The 27,989-nt window shown below is 35.2% G+C and overlaps 3 protein-coding genes across 5 annotated transcripts; all 3 read left to right on the top strand.

Annotated features, from left to right (window-relative positions):
* The first annotated feature begins 892 nt into the window (after nucleotides 1–892).
* Nucleotides 893–8,310, top strand: LOC130745976 (uncharacterized). 3 transcript variants are annotated; one of them, XM_057598452.1, is made up of 16 exons: nucleotides 894–1,819; nucleotides 1,910–2,478; nucleotides 2,601–2,656; nucleotides 3,150–3,208; nucleotides 3,326–3,397; nucleotides 3,762–3,848; nucleotides 4,016–4,123; nucleotides 4,466–4,528; nucleotides 4,856–4,936; nucleotides 5,244–5,309; nucleotides 5,981–6,136; nucleotides 6,575–6,652; nucleotides 6,853–6,891; nucleotides 7,490–7,572; nucleotides 7,751–7,823; nucleotides 7,954–8,310. In XM_057598452.1, the coding sequence occupies exons 2-16, from the start codon at nucleotides 1,967–1,969 to the stop codon at nucleotides 8,134–8,136; spliced, it is 1,716 nt and encodes a 571-aa protein (XP_057454435.1). In that variant the 5' UTR covers nucleotides 894–1,819; nucleotides 1,910–1,966; the 3' UTR covers nucleotides 8,137–8,310. The 3 variants fall into 3 exon arrangements, with proteins under 3 accessions (XP_057454436.1, XP_057454435.1, XP_057454434.1); XM_057598453.1 differs by having other exon boundaries at nucleotides 893–2,478; nucleotides 4,028–4,123; XM_057598451.1 differs by having other exon boundaries at nucleotides 894–2,478.
* Nucleotides 8,311–9,102: 792 nt separating this feature from the next.
* On the top strand, nucleotides 9,103–13,976 carry LOC130745975 (probable mitochondrial-processing peptidase subunit alpha-2, chloroplastic/mitochondrial). The gene is made up of 13 exons (XM_057598450.1): nucleotides 9,103–9,260; nucleotides 9,693–9,932; nucleotides 10,066–10,362; nucleotides 11,298–11,465; nucleotides 11,601–11,768; nucleotides 11,879–11,962; nucleotides 12,094–12,160; nucleotides 12,316–12,413; nucleotides 12,730–12,802; nucleotides 12,890–12,960; nucleotides 13,164–13,213; nucleotides 13,490–13,602; nucleotides 13,694–13,976. The coding sequence occupies exons 1-13, from the start codon at nucleotides 9,219–9,221 to the stop codon at nucleotides 13,744–13,746; spliced, it is 1,524 nt and encodes a 507-aa protein (XP_057454433.1). The 5' UTR covers nucleotides 9,103–9,218; the 3' UTR covers nucleotides 13,747–13,976.
* Nucleotides 13,977–18,729: 4,753 nt separating this feature from the next.
* LOC130745974 (stem 28 kDa glycoprotein-like) lies at nucleotides 18,730–26,160 on the top strand. The gene is made up of 3 exons (XM_057598449.1): nucleotides 18,730–19,180; nucleotides 24,064–24,273; nucleotides 25,845–26,160. Exons 1-3 carry the CDS (start codon nucleotides 18,786–18,788, stop codon nucleotides 26,023–26,025), a joined length of 786 nt encoding a protein of 261 aa, XP_057454432.1. The 5' UTR covers nucleotides 18,730–18,785; the 3' UTR covers nucleotides 26,026–26,160.
* Nucleotides 26,161–27,989: the final 1,829 nt, after the last annotated feature.

Genomic DNA, 27,989 nt, shown 5'->3' with positions numbered 1-27,989 from the left:
ATATATTTTAAATAGTAGCTGACTCCAATACTATATCGTTCGTTAATTGGTGTTGTTTGTTTGTTTACCTGTACTTAAATCTTCAATTTATAACATTTTTGTCATCGTTGTATTTCAATCACGAAAATCATATCTTTGTTTTTTTGTGAAACTATTGTTTCTTTTATATCAATCATGATAGGTAAAATCTGAAAATAAAAATCCGCCGTGCAACGCACGGGTGAAACACACTAGTATAAATACAAGGGAGTCTGCACCTAGCAGAGCATCCCATTAGACTATTTCTCTATCTCTCATACATCTCTCATATTCTCGTTACATACTTGTTTACTCTTTATTCATAACAATTTTTCATTTTTTTTTTCCTGTTTTCCACTTTGTGGTGGTGTGAAACTGTCACAAAAGTGGGTGTCCAAACACCCATCGTGGGGAATTAGATTTCCCAACCCACAATTTCAGTTTTTTAATTTCCGAATTATTTCAGGATTTTATATTCCGAATTAATTCGGGATTTAAATTCTCGGTAGCGCAAAATACAATGTAACTCTCCACTTTTAAGTGGGAAAATACTTCGGAAACTCAATTTCCGAAATAGTTTAGGAATTGAGTTCCCGAAAGGGTTTTTAGTGAGGTGACATTTCTAATGAGTGTGGCGGCAAATCCAACTCCCCATGGTTCACATATCACCACTTGGAGTTTATGGACATTCCTGTTTTTGTGAGTTTATTATGGTCACCTAAAAACTTGTGTAAGATTGCACCAAGCACTTTTGACTTATGGTAGCAGGTTTAGCAGTTTTTTTTTTTAAAAAAAAATTATATATTAGTAAACTAATTAATGAAGGTTTAGGTTAATTATTAACTCAGTAATTAAAACCCAAACAATTGTTGAAATTCAAAACCAGTATTTAAAAACATCATTTCCATATTTCAGAACCTTCCCCAAATCTGAAACTCAACCCCAAATCCTTTCCATCTTCCTCCCCTCTCACACATGTTCACGCAAACGACATCATCATCTTCAACCAATACATTAAATCAACCAAAAAAAATTGAATTTCTACTTGTCGTGGGAAATCCTTTCAGTTTCTGAAAATTCATTCTCCTGGGCCAGAAAACTGAATCAGGTACTGGTTTCTGGAATACACAAATGATTGGATAAAAGGAGGGAGTCTCATTCCAAAACCAGATCTTTCATTTTCAACATCAATAAATAACCAACATGGATAAAGATCTTGCCTTTTGACATACTAAAAAGAAACAAGAGGCATGCAGAAGCAACCCAATCCCTAGAACCCAATCGAAACCCACCCCCACCCCCAGAACCCCACCGCAACCCACCCCCACCATCACCCCCAAAATACCAAAAACCAACCCCCCACCGATCCAAAACTCACAACAACCCAGAGATGAAGAAGAAGAAGAAGAAGAAGAAGCATACTTCAACCTCCAGATCCAAACCCCTGAACAAACCCTCATACCAGTCCAAGACTTTGGCTATGCATCTCCCTGCAACCAGATCTGAGATGGGTGAAGAGCAGCGAGCCTGCAGTGGTGGCGGCGGCGTGCCAGAACCTCGGTGACGACGGAAGATCTGGAGATGGAGGGGATGGCTTTTGCAGAGATGGTGGGGATGGGTTTTGGGGTTTGGATCTGATGAAGAAGGGAGAGAGAAGAGGAACATATTAAGGAAAAAAAATATTTTGAAAATATTTATTAAATATAAATGTTTAATTAAGAAAATATGAATTTTGATTTTTTTTTAAAAACCTGTTATTGTGGGTGAAAAGTGCTTGGTGCAATTTTACACAAGTTTTTAGGTGATGATAATAAATTTTCCCCTTTTTTTTTTACTAGTGCTTTTTCTCTTTCAAAAAAGTGAAGAACTCAAACAGTCTCCTTTGCTCTAGGGTTGAATTCCCATGCTCATTCATGCAAATCCACCATAACCCAACTCACCAACCCAAATGCTTCATACCTTCTCCATTTCTCGCTTCCCTTCACACCACTACTTCCCACTCTCACTCCGCAACCCATTGCCAACAACCAATGCAACCTTCCACACCGACCCCAATTCGCAACAGAGCGCTTCTTCTTCTTCTTCTTCCACTGGGGATGGCAAAGTTGAAGACTTTCAAAGACAAAAGGCGAGTAGGACAGTGAAACCACTTCAGGGTAGTGGTGGGGTTCTCCTTGGAAGGAACAGCAAAAAGGGGAAGGAAAAAACCAACTGGGTATGCAGTGATTGTGGGTACACTGCTGCACAATGGTGGGGTGTGTGCCGATCCTGCGGCGTTTCGGGTTCCATGAAGGAGTTTCGTGAGGCTAAATCCAGTGATGCTGATAGTAAGGTTAATGGGTTTACTGTTTTGGAGGGTGATATGGGGTCTTGGCTCCCACACCAGCAAGGTGAGCTGCGTCCATTGCGTTTGTCAGAGGTTAATAGAGGGCTTGATCATCTGCATTGGAGAATTCCTCTGTAAGTGTTCTTCTTCAGTTGTGAGAGAATCTTCACATATACCTGCATTTTCAGTCTCAATGTAAGTATAGTGCATTGGTGCCTTTTTCAAGTTTTAAATGTGTAGTTTGCTTTGATTGCAGGACTGGTCCTTTTGGAAATGAAGTTTCTAGAGTGCTTGGTGGTGGTCTTGTACCAGGTTTGATGCGATTTCTTACCTATATTGATATGCCAGAAACCATTTACATTGAGAATGTTTTGTTTTTTTCCTTCCTTTTGGTCTCTGAATGTGAAGGATTTTGCTGCTGAAAATTGTCCGATGCATAGTAATGGTGACCAAGTCTAACAACATACTTTCTTCATTTGGATTTTGTACTAAATTTTAATTATGTGTTATTTGGTGACAACTAAATTAGCATTGACTCTTATTTATTTTCTTCAAATGCAGTTGTTCTTGTGTTCTTTTGTTATGACTTATGACTGCAGAGATTAAATTACAATGTACAACCCTAATATTTATGCTAATTTTACTTGAACTTTTTGGCTCGTCCATGCTTGATTTGTATGTTAGATGGTTATGGACTTTTAAAGTGTTCCTACTTTCAATGATTCACTAGTAGTCTCACGGCACGCTCACTACAAAGTATAATGAGTACTATTGGCTAACTTTTTAAATAATTTTGGGTTCGAAGGCTCATTGACTCTAGTTGGTGGTGATCCTGGTGTTGGGAAGAGTACTCTGTTGTTGCAGGTATGAATTGTTTTGGGACGGTAAAAATGGATCTAAAATTTTGATGGTTATCTTTCTTTTTTGGATTTGGTCAACCCTCATTAATACTTCTTTTAATTATAAAATTTGAATTGGAAGATTGCTGCGATAATTGCAGAAGGGAACAATGATGGTGGAGCATCTCCAGTTGTGTATGTCTCTGGTGAAGAGGTTTGCACTTATCAAGCCTTTTAGTGTTTTAAATTTATAACTTATTAATAATTCATATTGCTTAATGCTGTTTAAAAATTATTTGTTACTTGAATTTTTATAAAATAGTAGAAACAATTGCTAGATTAATGTGCAGAAAATTACTGGCAAGCTCGACTTCAATATTGTCTAAATCTGTAAAAAAATATTTTTCTTACACAATCTGTAAATCACTTATATTTTAAGCTTAAACCAGCCAGCTTTAAATCCCATCATGCTTAAGGTGGATGGTATGGTGCCACCTATGATTTGCATTGTTATTTATTCTGTTATACTTTTTTATGTTGCTTGCATTTAGGTTATTTTTTTTCCTTTCATGTGACAGAGCGTTGAGCAAATTGGTAATAGAGCAGATCGCCTTTGCCTTGGGATTGGATCAGATATTTATTTATATTCAAGTAATGATATTGAGGTGCTGACATTTTCTTCCATTATTACATTTTTACATTTATTTGATGATTTATAATATGGTATTGCTATCAAGAAGTTTGTTTGACTTGAATGTTATTCTTAATTGGCTTGAGTAGATCATTTTACTGAAGTCTAAATTGTATTTTTAATTTTTCTTTATGGTGTTAGGACATATTGAAGATAGCTCAGCATCTCTCCCCTGGGGCCCTAGTTGTTGATTCAATACAAACTGTTTATTTGAAAGGAATAATGGGAAGTCCGGGAGGGATTATGCAGGTCGGAATCTATCATTCTTAACTTGATTCATCCTAGTAAAGTAATGATCATGCTCAGTTGAAATCTTTATTCTTTATTTTGAAAAAGGGATAACACTCATAATTCACAACGTAATGTCGTAAAGTCTTCTGCTGCTTTGAATTATTTATTTGGTTGATTAATTTAGTTTACTTTCTTATGCCAGACCTTATTGTTTTGTTTGTACATGAAGTTCATAACTAAGACTACTTCAACTGTTTTAACCAGAAAATTTTAAAAATTCATTAGCCATTAGCTATACCTTATTGACGGTGAAAAGAAATGTTGGTTCCATGGTTATGACATTTAATAGGTATGAGACAGGTTAAGGAATGTACTTCAGCTTTATTGCGATTTGCGAAGAAGACGAACATCCCGGTTCTTTTGGTGAGTATACATATATCTATCAATTTTGTGATCTACTTTAAATTTTTGAAGGAAGAGAATTTGCAGATATTTTCATTTTTCCTCCTCATGGTTTAGTCTTCTTAATGAATCAACACTTATTTACATTTACTGTTATGGTAAATATGGAAAAGCTATTATGTTCTCTATGATCCAAAAATGCGGAGTTTATATGCATTTACTATATGATAAATGATTGGTGTTACTTATATCTATTTCGTTTATGGATTATCTGTGGCCATTTCGATGAATTGTTGACATTCTTGACCACAATATTTCTTTTTTCAATTTTTTTGTTCTGTATTTCAGATTGGACATGTGACAAAATCTGGAGACATAGCAGGGCCTCGTGTCTTGGAGCATATTGTTGATGTTGTTTTGTATATGGAAGTTCGTACCTTCTTTCGTCTTTCTTTCTTTGGATAGGCAACATGCCTTATTTCTCTAATCATCCAAGCTCCGAACTAATTAACTTACAATTATTCTATTAGGCAACATGCCTTTTTTCTCTAATTATCCCAGCCCTTAACTAACAATTATTCTATTAACCAACTAGCGTCCTAAGGGGGATACCTATCAATCTGGAAGTTTTGTTTGTAACAACTTGCTATTTTTTTTACCGCACTTCATACAGGTGGCTTCTTAAAATTGTTTCATTTTCTGTATTCTCTATGCTAATTACTTAATTACTTCTCAGGGTGAGAAGTTCTCTTCCCATCGTATGCTTCGAGCTGTGAAAAATAGATTTGGATCCACTGATGAGGTATGTTATAATGATCAAATTACGCGCCTACTATGTCTTCCTGGATGGTAACTACTTTATTTCTATCAATGCTTTCAATAAGTTGATGATGCTTTAGTGGTTTAAGTGCATAATGGTTATGTGACTTATGTCTATCCTGGAGGACAAGGATGTTAAGTTTTTGGTCATTCAGCCAACCTGATACTACATTGTTGGAAGAGTATATTAAAGGAGGTCCTAGTGTGAGGGTATTGAAATTCCTTATTTTTGGATGAAGAAGAGCTGAAAATGGAAGAAGAATCAGAAATTCATGATTTTGATAAAGAAGAAGAATTATAATTTTTGTTGGAAATGCATGGATGAATTTTTGGGTTGTTAGGTTTGAGATATGGAGGAAGAGGAAGAAGGTGAAAGAAGTGAGATTGAAAGTGATTAAGAAATGACGTGGAAGAGTTGCTGGTCAAAACTGATGACACGTAGACGTAGGCACAAATTTAGCTTTTATACTTTATTTGATTAAAAAAAATTCCAGGGATCAATTTCAAAGGGTTGGAAAGTCAGGGACCCAACATGATTCCTCTTACAAAGTCAGAGACTTAAAACATATTTAAGCCTCGTTTTTTGCTCTGTAGTTATTATGATAGAGGAAAATTTTATGTTTGACCAGTATTGTCTTTGATTTATGTGGCCAGCTTGGAGTTTTTGAGATGTCACATTCAGGACTTCAGGCAGTTTCAAATGCTAGTGAAATGTTTCTAAGTGAGCAACACCTAGATTCAGAAATTTTAGCTGGACTAGCTGTGGCTGTAATAATGGATGGGTCCCGAACATTTCTGATTGAAATTCAGGTAATCTTCTATACATTCGCCATATGAAATATTTTTTATGGTCAAGCCTGCTATGGACAAGCTCCGCTAGGTTTGACTGGTGTTTCGAGAAAACACACCCTTGTCATTAATTTTGACATCTTTGCTAGCTGGAAGCCATTGTAAGAAATAATGATGCTTACTGAACACTGGGTGCAAAATTTGCTAATAAATTCATTGTTTAGAGTCTCTGTATTTTGTATCAACTTTATTACATGGTGTTGAGGTGAGAGTTTGAGACAACACTCTTTAATGATCATTCTCAGTACCGTATGTTCATACTTCAAACAGCATGCTCAAATTACCATCTCAATGCATAAAGCAACTTGGAACACTCTATTATCCTTTGTACTTTTTTTTTTCTCACTCTGACATCCTTCAAAAGAATTCTTTAGGCTAATTTTGAATTGTTCTTCTCAGGCGCTCTGTCTTTCTGGTTCAACAGGTTCAAGGCAAGTTAATGGGATCCAAGCAAATAGAGCTGATATGATCATATCTGTGAGTTATTATCAAAGATTTTACTAACTGTCTTATCCCTGCTTTCATGCTTTATGCTTGTCTTTTAATATTCTCTTAATGGGAGAAGATGAATTAAAAGGATCTTGATGGTGTATTACTTATTCGAAATTTAATCCACTACAGTGAAATGAAATGTGTAAACTTGTTCCTTGATTATCTTTCCTTCCCTTGAACTGCAGGTTCTTATAAAGCAAGCAGGTCTTCGTCTCCAAGAACATGTAAGCTGATATATGTAATATATCCATTTGAGTTTGTTGTTCCTTCTATCTATTTATTGGCTGTATGTGGGTTTCCTGTGTTCTATTATATCATAATTCATAATATAGTTACTATGTCAACTTTGAAATTTACACAGAATTAAATTCTCTGAAAAAATAGATAAACAAAGGAAACTAATGTCAAATACAATATCAACAAGTATGCACGTTTTCTCTGACTCTTAGTTCATTGAATCTCATATTAGGGTTGCAACAATGACAAATTTTACAATCCAGGGCCTACATCACCCTATGAATACAATTTCAGTGGCAATATGAGAGTGCTCTGCTTCGTTAATTTTTATAAGTGGGGTGATATGGGGACAATTTCAGTGAATACAATTTTCACAAACAAATGACAATATTCATCTGGAAATTTCCAGCCAAACTTCATGTGAACTAACTCGTCGTTTAAAACAGTTGCCCATAACACCACTCTACTATTTAATCAGATATGAAGTCACTCGTGTGTTTGGTGCTTATCATTTGACTGGCTGATATATTTTTAGCGTTGATATTTGAATTGATTATATTATATTTCCTTGTCTTTCTACAACAGGCTGTGTTTCTGAATGTTGTTAGTGGATTGACGCTGGCTGAGACTGCAGGAGATCTTGCAGTAGCAGCTGCAATTTGCAGCAGGTTTGTATGTGATTTCATGCACCTTGTTTGGACAAATAAATTTTACAACTAAATAAGAAGTTATGTATGATTATTGCACTTGCTTTCTTCTCTACCACACACTCCGAATATTATATTCTAGAATTTAATCTTTTCTTACTTTTATCCACTACCCCTGTTGTATTTTCCTTTTTCCCAGTTGCTTGGAGCTCCCTATTCCAAACGACATCGCATTCATCGGTGAAATTGGTCTTGGCGGTGAGCTTCGCATGGTGAGCATGTTATTCAAATAACTTTGAAACTCTGCTAAACAAATTGCAATTCAATACCAAGATCTATTCTGCTTTTCAACAACTGTACTATTTTTTGTTTTGCATTATTATTAATGTGATGATGATACAGGTTCCTAGAATGGAAAAAAGGATGTACACAGTGGCAAAATTGGGTTACAGAATGTGTATTGTCCCGAAGGCAGCTGAAAAAGCTTCAGGAGCTGAAGGTTTAGAAAACATGAAAGTTGTTGGTTGCAGGAATCTGAAAGACGTTATTAACACTGTATTTCCCAATGTAATGAGAAGAAGATAGTGATGGGTCAGGTGTATTAGTTTGATAGTAAATTAGAAGTAAAAAAGCTTAAAGAGATTATTTGAAATGTAAATTTAGTATTGACAAAAAAATTGTAAATTTAGTGTTCAGACAGTTATCCATTGTCATATTGAATTTATATAAACTTTTTACCTTTAGTTTTTTGGCTTATTATTTTCCTGTCTCCCTTTGTCTATATCTGTTCGAGTATTCATCTCTTCGATTGGGAGTAGAGTTTTTCACAGCATCATGGATGCTAAATGAGTATCAAAGCAATGTTCATTTATTTTCTTCAAATATACAATTCCATTTTATCCATATTTGCAGTCTACTTTCCAAAGACAAATGATTTCTAGACATCTGCATTGTTTGAGTGTTATCATCACTTCTCTCCAAATTAATATCCATTAGAAATAAGTAAAATGTTCATTGTCTGAACTCCAAATTAGCATCCAATTGTATATAAAATGTTTAGCCTTTAACCTAAGATTTCATGTTAGATAGCATAAGTAGATCAAATTTTAAATTTTCATATTTAGAAAGATCAAAGACTTATTTAAGAAGATAAAATTCTCGCTCAATAAATGAACTACTAGTGCATTGCACAATATAAACCATCTTTTTATATTTAAACTTACAACATACTTTCAAAAAAAAAAACCTTACAACAGATTAGTATGTTTAAAACCAACTTTAGTACCCAAAAAAAAACTTGTATTTTAAACATAAAATAATTAATAAATAATATGTAGATATTAGAGTGCAATTATTAATTACTTATTTTGCAGGGACCAAAAACTTATTCATTAGAGATTTCATTTAAATGTGGGCCGGCCCAAGTGGCTCCAGCCCAAATGCTTTTGGTGCTAGGCCCTTTCTGGTTAAATATTTGATTAAAATTTTGAAGAAAAAATTAAAATTAAAATTAAAATAAATATAAATATAAATATTATTGACTCTTTCCAAATACACCTTCTTTCTCTCTCGCGTCTTGGTGTTGCCCTGCTTCATAGCCTTCGTTGCAGACCCAGACCAAACCATCCAACCACCGCATTCTCATTCACCGATTCTTTCTTCTCGCCATGTACAGAGCAGCAGCTTCATCTCTCAAGAGGGGTCTCAAGGTTACTGCTACTACCAACCCTTCTTTTTCCATCTCAACTCAGTTATCGATTCATGTTTAGGACTAGAAAATTTTCCTTCATTCATTTTGGCACCTACCCAGATAACAAAATTCGATTTTGATTCATAAAAATAGTTTTTTTCTTGGTTTTATTTGAAATCGCTTTATGGGGTGGTAGGTCATTGAAAATGCTACTTTTTATGATTTATTTATGAAATTAAATCCCACTTGACTGATTTTGATAAATCCCAGGTTGTTCTTCATGTTAAGAATCACTATGTTTTGTTTCTATTGGAATGTCTTTTTCTGTTGTTGTTAGGGAGGGGATGTCATGGACATTGACACATTGTAGCACTTTGTGATGGTTTTGTAATTGGTGTAATGGAATGTTCATATTTGTGCTGAATGTTGTTGTTTTAAACAATGTGAATAGGGCCATGGTGGCAACTTGGGAGCCACTAGGTTTGTGACCTCGGCCGCCGCAGCTACAAGGGCTTCCTCTGGTGGTTTGTTTAGCTGGCTTACTGGAGAGCGTTCTAGCTCTCTTCCTCCTCTGGACACACCACTTAGTGGTGTTGTTCTCCCTGATCCACTGCCAGATTTTGTTGAAGCAAGCAAGACCAGTATCACAACTCTCCCCAATGGACTCAAAATAGCATCGGAGACCTCGCCGGTATGTGCATTTTTTTTTCTAGTTTTCTGTGTGTTGATATGTTTGATGGCAATGCTTCTGTAAGACGACTTAATAGTGCTTTTTACATGCTTGGCTAGCGTATTGATTATTCTCTCATGTGATTGTTAATTAGAACCCTGCAGCCTCAATTGGGTTATATATTGATTGTGGTTCCATCTATGAGACACCGTTGTCAAGTGGGGCTTCGCACTTGCTAGAGCGAATGGCTTTCAAGAGCACAGCAAACCGTAGCCATTTTCGTATTGTACGGGAAGTAGAAGCAATTGGTGGCAATATAGGGGCGTCAGCTTCTCGGGAGCAAATGGGCTACACATTTGATGCTTTAAAGAGCTATGTTCCAGAAATGGTTGAATTACTGATTGACTCCATAAGGAACCCAGCTTTCCTGGATTGGGAGGTCAATGAGGAGGTACTTATTTATTCTCTCTTTCTTTTCTCAAGGACTGACTTTGAATTCTTAGGTTTGCTTGCTCTTTCATCATTTTCTGCAGTAAGTTAACCAGGGTTTCTCTGTTCTATGGATGGATAAAACTATCATGCGATTTTGTTTTATAGAAAGGATTATATCTAGTGGGAAATGCTATGTGGTTGTTGTAAAAAAATTATGGGAAATGAAATACCAATGGTGTCTCTTAATATGAGGATATTCTCTTATATATGGCGATCCTCTAGTAACCTGCAACTAACTATATGATAGGGAGACAAAGCTGTTACTCGTTTTTCCTTAGTTTCACTTTCTGCCTTTTTAAGTTCCAATTATATCAATTCATATGGCTTGGTGCAAGGTTAAATATTTCTTAGCACTGACTTCCTTCAAGCATTATGTCTATTTTCATTTTTCCTTTCGTGTACTGAGAGTCCGAGAGCTGATAGAACCATACAAACCTTGCGACCACAATAGCAGGAAAATAGGCACTGTGGTAGGAGTGCCCAACACCATATAAACCCCACATCAGAATCCATTCTTCTGATATGGAATTGAAGTAGCATACTTTGCAATTGGATTCTAGCATTTCACCTTGATCTAATCCCTGATGCTCACACAAGGTTTGAAGATTTAAATACCAATTCACAGGCTGAATCTTGGGAGAATTGCAAACCACATTAAAAAAACTAGTTGCTGCAGTGGAAGATTCCAACGCCATGAAACTCCTTGACAATATACCATTCTTTTCCACCATGAAACCGAAGCCCCAGTCCATACCTTACAATTGGATCCTAACAGATTCATAGGAATTGTGATAAAATCTTGCAACCCCATTTTGATAGTATAGTATTCTTTTCTGATAGCTGTTATGGGAATCCTTCTGAACCTGTTGAACTATCTATTGGTATTTGGTACAGCTTCGAAAGGTGAAAGCAGAGCTTGTAGAACTCTCAAACAATCCCCAAGGCTTGCTTTTGGAAGCAGTTCACTCTGCTGGTTATTCTGGTGCATTGGCTTATCCTCTTTTGGCTCCTGAATCTGCACTGAACAGATTGGATGGCTCCATTTTAGAGGAATTCGTTGCTGTAAGATATGTTATCCTTTCTTATACTCTACATGAATTATGCTGGTTTTAATTAACAAAAACTTAAACTTCTTTCTCTCTGCTTTTTCTTGTAATCTATTTGAGAATCTAACTGTTGTGTGATGTAAAAAATCAGAAAAATTACACAGCACCTAGAATGGTCCTTGCAGCATCTGGAGTTGACCATGAAGAACTTGTATCTGTTGCTGAGCCACTTCTCTCTGATCTGCCAAGTGTGCCCCGTCCTGAAGAACTAAAATCTATCTATGTTGGGGGTGACTTTCGTCGTCAAGGTGAATCAGGGGTGCGTAGAATTTTTTTATAAACACTATTTCTATTTTTCATTCTTCTCATTTATCCCCTTCAGAAAAAAAATTATTGTTATTTACCTGCTAAGATATGTTGCAATGGCAGGGTAGTACACATGTTGCTATTGCTTTTGAAGTGCCTGGCGGCTGGCAAAAAGAGAAAGATGCTATAGTTTTGACTGTTCTACAGGTACTCATTTGGTGTCTGTTCTCTCTGATTTCAAGAAATATATTGCCTTTATGTTTTGCATATTTTCTTCCGTTGCACAAAACATGAAGAAAGAAATGATTGAGTGGAAATAATAATACTGAGTAACGCAGATGCTTATGGGAGGAGGTGGGTCATTCTCAGCAGGGGGGCCTGGGAAAGGAATGCACTCAAGGCTATGTATGTTTTACCTTTACCTTGTCTACAGTTTATTTCGGTCAATGATATGCATTATCCCTTTCAATATGTTTTATTAACTTGCTTTCAAGAAGTCTTCTTTTTACTAGCTTGTCTGATGTTCATGTCAATTTCTTTCTTTGTATTGTGGAATCCAGATCTTCGTGTGCTGAATCTTCATCAGGAGATTCAATCTTTTTCTGCTTTCAACAGTATCTTCAACAATACAGGACTGTTTGGCATTTATGCAAGCACTGTAAGGTTTTTTTTCTGCAGTTTGTGGGCATTCCTTTACATGGATTTTTTTAAAATATAGATATGAATTTCCTTTTCTTCCTGCCCTTTTTTTTTCTTTCACTGAAAGGCTGAGTTAGTGTGCCTAGGAGAACAAATTCTCTAATATTTGCAATGCTGGCAAAAGTTAGACTGAAAATGTGCTTAGGGCACCATTTTTTTCCTTTATTCCTTAACCAATGCCCCAAGGGCACTCATTAGCAAGATCCTTTCACTTTTAAGGGTCACTACTTAATATATTTTTGGAGGTTGACATATTTCCTAATATGTGGACGTAGAGCCCTGATTTTGTGCAAAAAACTCTGGAGATAGCAGCTACAGAACTCTTAGAAATTGCATCGCCTGGGAAAGGTTTTATTTGCATCTCTCTTTGGTTTCTGCAGTATATTAATTAATATTGATTTCTGCCACAGTAAATATATTTTCTTGCAATAACAGTTTCGCAGGAACAGCTTGATCGTGCCAAAAAATCCACGAAGTCTGCAGTTTTAATGAATCTGGAATCTAGAGTATGCTCTTTCCTTCTTTATCTTATTTAGGCACTCTTGTTTACTAGGGGCATCAATTTTTTCCACTATTAGTCTTACATACTTGCACGAACATGTCCACCTGAAACACGGACAATTTTCATTTTATGTTCTTATGGGAAAGTGGGGTTCATTCAATTTCACATGATTCTTGCACGCTAAAAATGATCTTTTTTTTTTTTCAGATGATTGCATCAGAGGATATAGGAAGGCAGATTTTGACTTATGGAGAAAGGTAAACAATCAATCCTGAAAAAACTCTGGATTTTCTTTTAACCTATACAACGATGCTTGGCTAGTTTCTTGGGAGCTAATTTTTTCAACAAACAATCTTTTGCATTTAACAAGCATTTATGCAAGAAATCTTTATGGATATTATTCTATTCACAACACACAAGCAAGAAACTGTTTTAAAGCTTGCTGTGTAACCTGTGTTGTTACTTGCTACACTCTTGAATGGAAGTGTAATTTGTTTTTAATTCTTAACATAAGAATTTCTCACCCATTTCAGGAAGCCTGTGGAGCAGTTCTTGAAGGCTGTTGATGCAATCACTTTGAATGATATCACTAAAATCTCTCAGAAGATTATTTCCTCACCCTTGACTATGGCATCATATGGGGATGGTAATTATTAAGTCTTCCCTTCAAGTATTTCTTTTCTTATTATGCTCTTGACCTTTGATTAATGAGGCATCATTTCTTTCTTTTATGGCAGTTGTTAATGTGCCCAGTTATGAATCTGTGAACAGAATATTCCATGCAAAATGAAAATTTTCATAACATTTTCTGGACCACACGTGCCTACGACAAATTTTTAAGAGCAATGTACCATCTCGGCAGTGCTGGAAATAAACCCCAGAGAAATTTTGGTTTTGATCTGAGGAGCCATTGTTGAGGTTCCGTGTTTGTACCTCTTTTTTCTTTTATAATGATTTGCCTAATGTATCAAGTGCATGGTTGCATGCTTAATGATCACGTAAATCTTTTCATTTTGTGAACTAATTCTCTCATTTCTTAGCTTAAGAGAGCACGAAGGTAGTTCATTTATGCAAAGACTTGAAACTACTTTTGAAAACAAGTTCCTGATTTTCATAAATACAAATATGGAAATTTCTCGACTCACTTAAAAACAATGTGGCTTAATTGCTAAATTAAGTCATTCCAAATCATCGTTTTGAATTTGAGGAAATTCCACTTACACCCCCCTTAGATTTGGGTCAATGACACTAACACCCCCTCTAATTTGTGAAAAACATTAACCTCCCCTCTCCGTTACATGAAGTTAACACCGTTAAATTAGAAGAAACAATACCAATGTTTCCTTCAAAACTCAAAATCCCTTATGCCTCATACTCTGTTTTTTCGTTCATTGCCATTCTATTTACTCTGTACCCATTCTTCCTTCCCTCCTATTTACTCTGTACACACAAGAAGTACTTAACAAATTCATCGAGAAGGTGTTGGAAGCTTTGTAAGCGAGATGAGTTGCAGTGGTGGCGACTGGCGAAAGGGGGGAGGTGTCGGTGACAGTGGTGTCTCTGCCGGAGGTGGAGGTAGCCGTGGGTGGTTAGAGAGTTTTCCATGTGAAAAGAGGAGATGTGAGCAGTGAGGGACATGTGTGAGTTGCCATGTTAGCACTCTTTTTATTGGGGGTGCATTTTGCCATAACTCTGCAGGTTCAGGCCACTGTTCGATGATATGTTTGGGCTGATTGAACAAATTTAGGAGCTCTTGGCATATGAATTGAAGAAGGGTGTTGAATTTCCCACCCCACCCATTAAATTTCTCACCCCAACTAATTTTCTAAAACTCCAAAATACGCTTCAACTTTCGGAACACAAAGAAGTTGAATGTTAAATACAAAGAAGTTGAATGTTAAATTTTAGTTCTGGGATTTATTTCCCCCGGAATCTCAGAACACAAAAATATGCTTATTTACACCGTTGGAAGCAATGTTGAGTAGCATTCCGGGTTCCCGGAACCTTTCGGGAAATAAATCCCTGAAGGTTACAGGATTTAAATTCCCGGAATGCTACTCAACCTGGGTTCCGGTATTACAAATCCTGGAATGTATTAAAAACGTGGGCATAAATTATGGACAATCCCCACTCTAAAGTGGGTGGGAGGTTGGTTGATGGGTGAGGAAAATTTAATGCCCATTGAAGAAAGGTGTATATGAATCGAAGACATGGCCATTGAAAAGGAAGCAAGGAAGGGGTTTGTGATTTTTGTGATGAATAGAAGATATGACCATCTTGCTTGATTAGACATCTATTCAGTTCAAAAACATGAAGGTTCAAATTTTAGTGTCCCATGTTTTTGAACCTTCATGTTTTTCATCAATTTGGTAAGACCGCAGTCCTCAGCCACAGACAACTGAGGCTAAAAATGAAGACAAATATTTCTAAATAGTTTTTCATCATTTTCCCCACCATCTGCCTCCCCATAAACAAGCGCTTCATCATTTTTGTACATTTACTTATAGTTATTTTAAAACATATGTATGCTCATTTATGAAAATGTACAAAAATTAAATTAATAGAATAATCACTTTATAAAATGATTATTTAAAGAATTAATTTTTAAATGTATTCTTTATTCAAATGAAAATTTGATACATTTTTCTAATTATATATCATATCATGTTATTATCCTGTGCATCCCAAACACAGGATATGATAAGAGTCTATCACGTTTTTATCATATTATGTCTTTATCCAACTCTCTATCATATCCTGCTCTTATCCTATTCTGACCACCAAACGAGCTCTAAAGGTACCGAGTGCAACTTTTAAAACTAAAGGGGTGGTGAATGAAGTATCAAGAGGTGAGTGTATTTTCTCCTTTGAATTTTGTGCGTCTTGTGAGAATTTTGCAGGACATCATTTCTTTTGAATGACAATTTTTATCAATTGAAGGGGTAGATAAGGTGAGATGGTCATTCATAATTAACTAGTTACATATTGTTAGGCCAAAGAAATGTCTAAACAAAAGAGATGGTTTAAAACTTGGGGGGATAAAACTCCACATTGGGCTTTAAAGAGCAAACCACAAGTGAACCAGACACCACATCTTTCACCCAAAACCTTAAGGCAATGGGTGTATGGGTCTTCGAACTTATAAACCACTCAAACTTATCCTTATCTTTCAATGTGAGACTTACTCACACTTGAATTCCCAACTATCTCCCCCTCAAGTGTGAGCCCATCTCAAATGAAAGTAGGGCTTGTACTCATCCAGAACCTCAGAGGTCGTCATTCTAGGCTTGTGCTCCTGGGTCTCAGAGGCTCACGACCCATGGTAAAACAACTATCGGCTCTGATACCACTGTTGGACCAAAGAAAGGTCCAAACAAAGGAGACGGTTTAAAACTTGGGGGATAAAACTCCACATTGGACTTTAAAGAGCAAACCACAAGTGGACCAGACACCACATCTTTCACAAAAAACCTTAAGGCAATGGGTGTATGGGTCCTCACACTTATAAACCACTCAAACTTATCCTTATCTTTCAATGTGGGACTTACTCACACTTGAATTCCCAACACATACAACATAAGGCTCATCTGCTTGGGCTTGTTTTTGTGCCACGCTTCTCCTCCCTCCATTCCCATGGGGTGGGGTGGGGGGTTTCCTTCCCCATATGTGCTTTTTCTACTCCCTTAGTGTCTTTCTCTTCTACGTGAGAGTTTTCTTCTCTCTTATGTGAGTTTTTTACCCTCTAGGTTGGTGTATGCTTTTTGTTCTTTTCCTCCTTCTCCATGTCCATATCTCTCTACCACCAACTGCGACCTCTTCCTGCAACCATCTTGTGCCCGCCATTTCTGTTTGTCACCACCATTTTCACCACCACTGCTTTCATTGAAGCCCTCATCGCAACTGTTCTTTGCTTCTACCACTACTACTGCCACCTCTGCCTTTCCCACCTCTGCAATTGTTGTCTCAGCCGTCATCCCTGACACCATCCTCGCCTCCCCTCTCAGTCTTGTTCTTTTACTATTGTGTATTTGAGACCTTCAAAATCTATCCTCTTCTCTCCACATTCTCGAAGCTACTAAATTGACCCGCTTTTGGTGTTGTTGAACCACGATTTAGGCTTTCCTTGATTGTCGCACTTGCACCCGCACATTACAACTCTGGTAGAGCTGAAAGAGTTGTTAAAATGGGAGCGCTAATTAAATTGAAAATCAAAATTCTCTCCAATTAATTGGTTTCTCTATTAATTTAAGAGTTTTTAGGTACTTTTGCATGACCTTTATTAGGGTTTAAAAAAAGACTTTTTTCATTAGTTTGAAAAGGACCTTGTTTAAATATTGTTAACCAAATCTTACGTCAGAACTCATATTAAGTTCACAATTACATTGGGCGGACCAAGGCAAGGATGAAAAATTTAGGATTGCTTTAAAATCGCTACACATCCAGAAATCTAATGTGTTTGGATAAACAACATATTAAGTGTTTTTAACAATTAATGTTGTCGCATAAGGCTTATCTAATAAGTGTTTATATATTTACAAAATAATTTGATAAATTTATTAAAATAAATTATCGATAGGTATAATTGTATGTATTCTCATAATCTATTTATATGAGAAATTTATGAAAATATCCCAAAACAAATTTAATTATAAGTAGGTAATGAGCGCAGTATTTACATATCCTTGGGTGTCTTGGCTTGTTATGCAGGGACGGAGGTGTGCTGGGCAATGTCCATCATTAATTCGGTGAGGCGAATGCATGTGAGGTGGTTTATTGGCTTTGGAATTTTGTTAATGGCACTTCTGGTCTTGTTATGATGGTGTTGCTTTATTGGTTTGTTGGATGGGTATTTCGTATATAACTATATATGGTGCCAATCAAGTGACCGTGGTTTGTTGGCAGGTTGTTTTTGTGTTTGTTCTCATATTTTGAAGACTGAGATCAGGCTGTATTTATGTTGGCAGGTGGGGTTTTAGGTATGTTATGTGTTTAAGTGCATGAGAATGAGAATGTGGTACTCTTTTACTTTTATTAGATTTTTATTTCATTATGTTTTTTCTAGTAAGGTTTTAACGAGTTTCATACCTCAAGTGTAGGCCTGGTAACAAGGTTTGAATGTAATTGATTCTGATATGAATCATTTTTACTTCTAGAAAGAGTTGTTCTCATATACTTATTATATCATTCAATAAAAAATTTGTTGTAAAAAAAAAGTTCTTTAAACAACTCGCACAAAACACTTATGCTTAATTAGAAAAGTTATTTCAAATGATGAGTAGTTAGTAATTTGTAGCGTCAGGGGATGTATCTCATGAGAAAAATGTTTTTATGTTAGAACATAAGAATACATCTCACAACCGTTAGATCTAATCATAAGCGGTTAAGATTAAAATAATTTAATTGTGACATGACTTCACGTTTTAATCTTAATCATTCATTATTAAATCTAAAAGTCACTATCTATTCTGTCTTTATTATATAAAAACCTCTTTTTCATGATAGACATCCCTCTGTAGCGTGCATCTCATGTATATGCATGAAGTAGACAAAAAAAATTGTATGAACACCGACAAAATGCTTTTGAATTTTCAAGGAGCAGAAAGATATTTAATTATAATATGCACAAATCTTCCGATGTAAAAAAAAAAAGTCTTTTATCTTCCATTCGTAAAAAAAATGCACAAAGCACGTGTCATTTTTCCCCATTTTTTTATTATTTTACACACCCACGTGTTATGCGATGCTGCCTATATAAAGAACAAAACCCTTCCCTAACAAGCTGCAAACCTTTCTTGTGCTAGCTATCAAGAAACTAGAAAGCACTCATACATGAGGATGAAGATACTTCTTTTCCTCGTTGCTACAATATTAGCAACATGCCATGGCTCCTCAGACCATGGCGTTTCCTTCAATGTCTTCCCTCTCCGGATGAAAACTGGCTCCGGTGGCCACTACATTCCTGATGTATCTTGCGCTAGTTGGACACTTGGTGTGGAAGCACACAACATAATTAACTGGAAAACTATTCCAGAAGAATGTGAAGGATATGTAGGTAACTACATGATAGGCCAACAATACAGATCTGACTCCAAAACTGTGTGTAAACAAGCCTATTTTTATGCTAGGAGTCTCAATCTCCCTCGAGATGGCAAGAACATTTGGGTGTTTGACATAGATGAGACTTCACTGTCTAACCTCCCATACTATGCTGAACACGGTTTTGGGTATGCTCTTTTCTTCCTATATATACTTCTATTCTTCATTTTTTGTGCTAGCAGTTAGTTATGATACAATTCATACATGTTAACAGCGGTTTTTAATCACAGCAAATATTAATGGTCATTGAAACTATGCTGATTGTGTGTCACCAGAGTGTCTAATCTGTCATACTATGCAAAACGCAGTTTTGGGCAGGGACGGATCTACTTGGCCAGGGAGGAGGCATTTACCCTCACAACATTTTCAATATTTGTTCATACTATACTATAAAGTTAAAATCTAAATACTTAATTACCCCCACAAAATAATAAATGCCTCCTTGGCTTTACAATTTTACTTACTAATACCCAACTTTGTTAACTTTTATTTTGATTTATTGATCCACCTTTTAATTTGTTTCCTTACTCCTTCAACATAAATATCCATATTTTCGGATGTATAAAAAAAAACATAAATATCCATAAAAATTCATTGCATTAGCCCATTACTTTTTGTCCTCGAACGAAACTGTGCTTAATCCATTTTTTTCATTCTATAAGCTTTCGATTTTGTAATGTGAGAAATTTTAAAACTCATTTTGTTTCTTCAATATGCTTCAGACTGAACCCAACAATTGAAAGAACTTTTTCTGCTATTAATAATATTGAGAATTAGATGTGAAATTATATCAGGGATGAATAATTACTAAGGTAGTGTTTGGTGACAGAACAGGACGGAACAGAACAATAATGTTCTGTGTGTTATGTTTGGTAACTCTAAAGCATTAGAGCATAACCATAATTTTAATTACATACATAACTCTGATAAACTAATTAAGATTGTGTTTTTTTAGATCAAAACGTAATAAATTTTTAATTGAAAAAACGATTTTTATAAAAATAAATTGAAACAAACATACTCTAAAGTAGCTTTTTCATTTAATCTACTTTCAGCTTTTTGCAAAGTAGTGATTTTTTGAAAAATTGGAACAAATATAAAAAAATGAAAAAAGTGAATTTTCTAAAATAAGTTGAAACAAACGCACTATAAAACAACTTTTCCAATTTATCTGCCTTCAGCTTTTTGTAAAGTAATAATTTTTTGAAAACAAACGCACTCTAAAGTAGCTTTTCCAATTAATATGCTTCAACTTTTTTATAAAGTAATGATTTTTTAAAAAGCTGAAACAAACATAAAAATTAAAAAAAGTGATTTTTAACGCACTCTAAAGTAGCTTTTTCAATTAATATGTTTTCAGCACTGAAACAAATAGAAAAATGAAAAAAGGTGATTTTTCTATAAAAAAAACTGAAACAAACACACTCTAAAGTAGTTTTTCTAATTAATCTGATTTCAGTTTTTGAAAAGTTGAAACAAATTAAACTTAAAATAATTTTTTAATTGACAAAGGTGATTTATTCAAAAAATAAGCTGAAAGAAACGCGTAGCTTTTCCAAGCCGAAACAAATGTAAAAATGATTTTTTAAATGAAAAAAGTGATTTTTTATAAAAATAAGCTAAAATAAACGCACTCATATTAACTCTTTTGTCATTGCTTACAAAAGTGATTTTACTTTTAAAAAGATAATTGATTTTATATTAAGTGATTTTCTAAAAAGCAGAAATTTATTTAAGTTTGGCAACTAATATAATAATTTCTTTTCACTTTAAGAAGTGATTTTAAACTGTTTGAATATGAAATATTTCAAATATAAATTAAGGACATTTTTTACTATGCCAGATTTTTAAGAGGGTGGTGTTTCGTTCCATTCTACCATTTTCCACGGAACCAAAGTGTCATGTTCCAGAAGCTTTTTGTCTTGTTCTGTTCCATCATAAAAACACAACCAACACAAAACAGAACCCATATGTCGTGTTCCATTCCCTTTACATTTGTCTGCCAAACGCTACATAAGTTGCTTACATAGAGGGAAATGTTTAAAGTGCTTTTGTTTCAAAAAAATTCCTTTTAATAATTCCAATAACATCTTATATTTTTTCATAAAAGTCTCTAAATTTCTTTTTAAAAAAATGCTAATTTCTTTTATAATCTTAAACAGACGTAAAATGTTGTTGGAATGTCAAAATGTGAGTAATAATTAGTCTCACATTGGAAGATTAGAGGAGTGATGAGAACTTTATAAGTAAGATGATCCATGCACATAATACCTTAAGGTTTTGGGTGAAAAATATGGTGTCCAATACACTTGTATTGTGCTTTTGTTAGTCCAATGTAATGATCTCTTGTTTATCTTTTGCGGCCCAAAAAATGTAACAAAAAATACAGACGCAAAAAATTGTTCAGTATTTCAGAAATATAAAAATTTGTAGAAAATAATAATAATATGTATTCAAACTTTTAATAATAATAAGTTTATAGGTAAATATTGTCCCACAATCTAAAATTTTCGGCCTCACTGGTTTTGGGTATGTCTTTTTATCTTTAGATACTTTTGTAGTTTTGTTTTACATTTTTTGTGTTAGCACTTACTCCCTCCGTTTCAGAAAGTTTGTTGTTTTGTACCATTTTTCAATATCCCAAAATGTTTGTTGTTTTAGAAAACTAATGCATTTTTTGTTAATTTTTTCCACTTATACCCTCGTTTAATACATTTTCTCTCACTTATCACCTTTCATATTAACCAACCAAAACTCTTCTTTATTAATTACATTCTTCTCTATCTAAGAGCAGTTGCGAAACCAGAAATTTGGGGAAGCCTGGGCAAATTTTTAAACCTTAAATTCACACGCCACAATATATAAATAGTTATAAACTCAAAAAAAACTCGTCATTTTACCAACAAAAATATAGCTAATTTGAGTTTCATTTCGTTAGATAATACAAAATAAGAAAAAGACAAGTCCAATTCATGAATTTAAGTCTCACTTTCTCATTCCCAATTCCCCAAATCACTTCTGACTCTTCTCATTCAAAATTTCCCATCTTATACAATTTTCCCCAATTCACCTCTCAATTCTCACTTCAAGTCTCACTTTTCCTTTCCCAATTCCCATCTTTTTTTTTTTGGGTAAACCAATAATTTATTCAAAACCACTAAGGGGCAGGTCCAAAAAACAATTGTACAAGGAAAGCATAGGAAAATAGAAGAAAACATAACAGATACAAAAACAGAGAAAGGTAGTCACAATTGAATTCCAATAAAGTGAAAAAGCTCTTCCTGGAATGGAGACAAAGGAAACCCCACGCATCCAACACATTGAATTCTCAATTCTCACTTCTAAAATCTCAAGCCTCACTCACTCTCTGCCTCTCAACCCTCTCACCTCACGCCTCACTGCCTCACCCAATACCCATGACCCACCGTTGACCGCTTCATCCTCACCCACCACCGGCCACCGCATGCAGGCTGCTCCCCCTCTTCACTCACGCACAGCGACAACGCCTCTTCACTCACCCACCGCCACTCACTCAATCACTCACCCACCGCTTCATCGTCACCCACCACAAGCCACACCACCTCTCCCTCTTCACTCACCCACCGCCACTCACTCAATCACCCACCCAGACACCCTCACGGCGTCACCCACAGCCCACAAGCGCGGCCACAGGACGAGATCTATGGAGATTATGGAACCTCAGAGAGTCAGAGAGAAAGAGACAACAATCAATCAAGCCAGAGGAGGTTCCAATCGAATGAATCGATCAACTCAGAGCCCAGTGGTGAAGCCTTGAACTCGTGAAGGAAGCAGTGTTCATGAAATCGATCAAGCCAGATTTTCCCCTTTCATTTTCCCCTTTCTTTTTCAGATTTTCTGAAATTACACTTGCCTCCAGATTAGGGTTTCACTTCAGACTTTAAAATTTTGCCCTTTTTTTCTTTTTTTTTTTTTGGCCTAAAAGATATCCTAAAAGATATCCTGGTCCAAAGAAAAAATTATTTTTTTTCTCTAGAGCTCGGGCATAAGCCCGACCACGCCAGGCGGTAAATCCGCCACTGTCTAAGAGCATCTCCAATGGTAGTATCTAATGTTAAATACATACTCATATGAGAGTATCTATTATCATTGGAGTACATATTCACTTCCAACATGGCAAAGATAAGTATGTGAGAATATATACTCTACACTAGACTTGAAAAATGAGTATTTATTACAAGCAATTACAATTAATATAATTAGAGATAAATAATAAAATATACAAATGTGATATTGATGGTGGGATCCACTATAACAACTTGTAAGAGTTGTTGGGCTGAAGTAAAAAGTTAGTAAAATGGTGTAGATAATGTGCACTATGGGGAATTGTAAATAATAAAGTGTAGATATTTTAGTGAGTATGATGAATGTAGATGCTCTAAGCATAATTTAATATTTACACATCATACTAGGAAAATTAAATAAGGACAATCTAGTCAAATTATACTATCAATAATTGTTTTCTTACTCTTTGTGTCACAACCTTAAATTACAAACTTTTTAAAACGGAGGGAATATTTATCACGTGTGTTAAAAAATGCATGGTCCACCACCATATAATGGCCCAAAATATAGAGGAGAAAATGAAACCAATGCCAATAAGTTATCAGTACATTTTCACATGTATCATTCATTGTCTATTTAATTTCAAAAGAGTGGTAAAACCGTAAAAGTGAAAATACATCTTTTAAGAAAATTATCCACTATTTTGGTATTTTGTGTTGTACATCTGATCTATCTACGTTGATTAGACATGTGTGGCACAGGATGAAAGATATTTATGACAAAGGACAATATAATTCTAGCTAAACATGGTGTGTCTCGTTCATTATTTATTCTAGCTAAGAGGAGGGTGCAACACTTTAATGCACATTGTGATTAGTTTTTTTTTTTTTTGGTACATCGGAAAATTGATTAGTTTATTTTCTGATAATATAATTGTATATTTATTGAAAAATTAATTTAATGATAGATTGGAACTATATAACGACACGGCGTTTAATCTATGGGTTGACCGTGCCGCCGCACCTGTACTGCCGGAGTCTCTGAAACTGTACAACAAACTCTTGTCTCTTGGCATCAAGATTGCATTCTTAACAGGAAGACCATTGTCTCAAAAGGACAATACTGCTAAGAACTTAAAGCTTGCTGGGTTCTACACTTGGGAAAAGCTCATTCTCAAGTAAGTACTCTTTTTCTTTTTACATTTCTACTCCCCTAAACCATAAATCCTAAATCCTAAACCCTTAATATGTGTGCTCCACTCAAAGTAGACGGTTAAATAGGAACGGAGAAAGTAGGAACCAAATTTATTTTAAAAGGAAATTGTGTTTTTCCAACTTTGAATCTTAATAAGAGCACATACTCAAGAGATGGAAAAGAATTTTACAATTAATCATGTGAACAATAACAACACAAGGTTTTGGTTTCTTTACTATTGACAAAGAAAAATCTAGTTCGATCATTAAAACAATTTCTTTGTAAAAAAATTGAGGCTTTACCAACTATGGATCAAGAAATTAAAATTTGGTTCACAAGTTAAAAAAATGATATTTTATGTAATTAAATTTTAACATATAAGAAATATATTGTGAATAGCATATATAAAATCTTAGTAGTAAAATATAGTTCTTAAGTGAACCAGTTTTTCATATATATTACAAATAGGCTCAAATAACCTTTTGGTCCTTGAAATTGTTAAGTGAATCAAATCTGGTCCCTGTAAAATTTTCGCATGAAATTGGGTCCTGAAATTGTTTTTTTAATATAATTAAGTTATAGTGCTCAATTTTGACAGGTCAACGGTCCAGTGGTAAGCCTAGTCAGCTAAGGACGACCACGTGGACTTTTTCACATCAATTTTAGTCCCTTGAAAAATATTTTAATCAATTTTAGTCCATGTTCTTCCACCTTCATTCTTCCTCTTCCACCTTCTTCCTCTTCCTCCATAACTCAAATCCCATAAATTCAAAAGGAAGAACAAGGTGAATATGATGAACATGTAGTTTTTTTAGGGTTTTAAATTTCTGGGTTTAAGGATTCGAGTTATAAAGGAAGAGAAGAAGGTGGAAAAACATGGACTAAAATTGATTAAAATATTTTCAAGAGACTAAAATTGATGTGAAAAATCCACATGACTATCCTTAGCTGACTAGGCTTGCCACTGGACCGTTGACGGGTCAAAATTGAGCAAAATGACTTAATTAGATTAAAAAACAATTTTAAGGACCCAATTTGATGTGAAAATTCTACAGGGACTAGATTTGATTCCCCTTATAATTTCAAGGACCAAAAAAGTATTTTAAGTCTTACAAATATAACACAAATATATATATATATATACTAAATATTACATTTCATAATAAGTAAGAATCCTGATTATGAATTTCAAAAAAAAGAATCCTGATTATGCATAGGTGAAGTTTTTGACATGTTCCACAGTAGAATTGTTGATTAGCTTAATGTCACCAAATATTTGGATGAGCTCATTCTAAATCTTGACCTTGAAGCACAAGCACCTATATATGCTGCAGCATTGCCTAGTGATAGAAAAACAATACTCTATTGGTTACGTATTACAATAAAATAGGATTTAATTTATTGACTTGGTGAAAATCATGAAAACAATAAGATAAAACGAAATATCAGAGGATCAATTCTAATTATATAGAATATCACCAAACAGGTGATGTATCAGTTTTGCATGCTTTTAAGTTATTCCAATCATTTAATTAATATAATATTCGGCTGCAGGGAACCATCAACATATTCTGGTAAAACAGCAGTTACATACAAATCAGCGGAGAGAAAGAAACTGGAGGAAGAAGGATACAGAATCATTGGAAACATTGGAGACCAGTGGAGTGATATCTTAGGAACCACCACAGGCAACAGGACTTTCAAGCTGCCTGATCCCATGTACTACATTAGTTGAGGACTTGACGTCTCTCTAGCCTAAGGAATAAGAGCGTATATTTTGATACGCATTAAAAAGTATGAAGAACAACTTAAAAAATAAGATATTTTGGTGCACTTTTTATTAAAGTAACAACTTATTACTCTAAAAAAAGTGTTTTAAAATGTGTTATTTTTTCGTTTCAATGCTTTTTAACGAGTATCCTTTCATTTTATGTTTAATCCATTCCCTAATGTTTTGTCAAATAAAGAAAGGGGCACGAGCTAAGTGACTTGTTTGTTCTATTGTGGTGTGTGTGTGAAGCCACACGAAATAAAGAATAATTTCTTGTTCATGAAACAAATCTCAACCTATGAGATATAAGAAGAGAAGAAAGAGAAATGAGAGATATGATCGATATATGATGTGATAGAAATAAAAAAATAATATAAAGAGATTAAGGGTGAAAATGAAATGAAAAAGAAAGTAAAGTGTGAATGAATCAGTATTTCTTCACAAAACAGGGGAGTGAAGTTTTGTCTTATGTGGTTTTAAATAACAATAAGTTTTATCATTTTTTTTTGTACAAAGATGCTTAAAGAAAAAAGAAAAAGAGAACAATATTATCCCCTCAAGAACGAGGTGTCGCGGTAGTCATCCGCCAACAAGGACGGAAGGCCAACGAAGGATGCTAAAGAAAGCTCAATCAAAAAGACCCCTGCGCTCCGTCTTTTGCAAGATGATATGCCACTGATTCCCCTCACGAAGAGTGTGCTTCAACTCTACTCACCATCACCATCATGCATAAGAAGGCCTTGAATCGAACTAATGATAGAACCATAAATATGAAACTGATAATCCCCGTCCTGGAGCAACGAGAGAACAACCAAGGAATCTGTGTATAGGACAACCCGTCTAAAACCACGGTCCCAGCAACTCTCCAAGCCAAACAACACCGCTAAATGCTCTGCCTTTAGGATTTCTGAGATGTCAATGAACTCGGTGTAGCCAAAGACCCATGGCCAACCGCATCACGGGCGACACCACTGATCCCTTCTCGGCCAGGGTTGCCCAAGGACGATCCATCAATGTTCAGCGCCACCTACCCATCTAGCGGAGCAATCCAAGACAAGTATCACGCAAACACTTCAAAACCGCAACGGCATGATGAAGAACCAAACACCAAGAGAGCCTTTAATTTATGTGGCATTTTTAAAAAAATTAATTGGTATATTTTAACATGTAGGAAAGGAAGGAAAGCTGGTATCTTGAGGACAATGATCTTAACAATACATACCATTGGTAAGATCATGATTTTGATAATTTCTACTATTAACAATTCTCAATACTGAATGAATGAATTGTGGATTTCTAATATGTTGTACACAATTCATTCCATCTTTTTTTCATTTTGTAGCTGTTGTATAGCACCTCCATGTGATTAAATGAAGTAAAGCCTGGACTTGCTTAAATTTGTAAATCATAAATGAAGTAAAACATATTTCTCTTGAGTTTAGGTTTGCAAATGCCTAAATGCACCTAGGGGACTAGTCATCTCGACTGTGATTAACTACTGATATGGAGCTGGCATTCATCTTTATGCTTAATTTATTCATTTCATTCCACTTTGGTTCCATTTTTATGCTTAAATGATGTCTTGATTTACTATTGTATACATTTTTCTCTTAAAGGTGCCCTCTTATAAAAATTCACAATGGTGGTTTGTTTGCAGAGACCGCAGTGAATGAAACCAATGGGAGCCTCTTCCCCTTGGAAGAGTTCAAGTACAATTCTGTGAAATATTGCTAGTCTAGTTGCTCTTAAACCATACAATACAAGCATTTGGTCTTTTGGGTTGTCTTGACTCTTGATTATCAAATATGGCTGGTATGAATCCCGAGGCAAGGATTTCTGCAGCTTTTGTGCAAGTTGCTGGTAAATGGTAATGTTGATGGAAGAGTTACAACATGGAGTTCCAGAACAATCTAAAGCGGTAAGGGGTC

This window comes from Lotus japonicus, chromosome 3 (assembly GCF_012489685.1).
Source record: "Lotus japonicus ecotype B-129 chromosome 3, LjGifu_v1.2".
Lineage (NCBI taxonomy): Eukaryota > Viridiplantae > Streptophyta > Magnoliopsida > Fabales > Fabaceae > Lotus > Lotus japonicus.
Note: the sequence above shows the minus strand (reverse complement) of the source record. Positions and strands in the feature narration are given on the sequence as shown.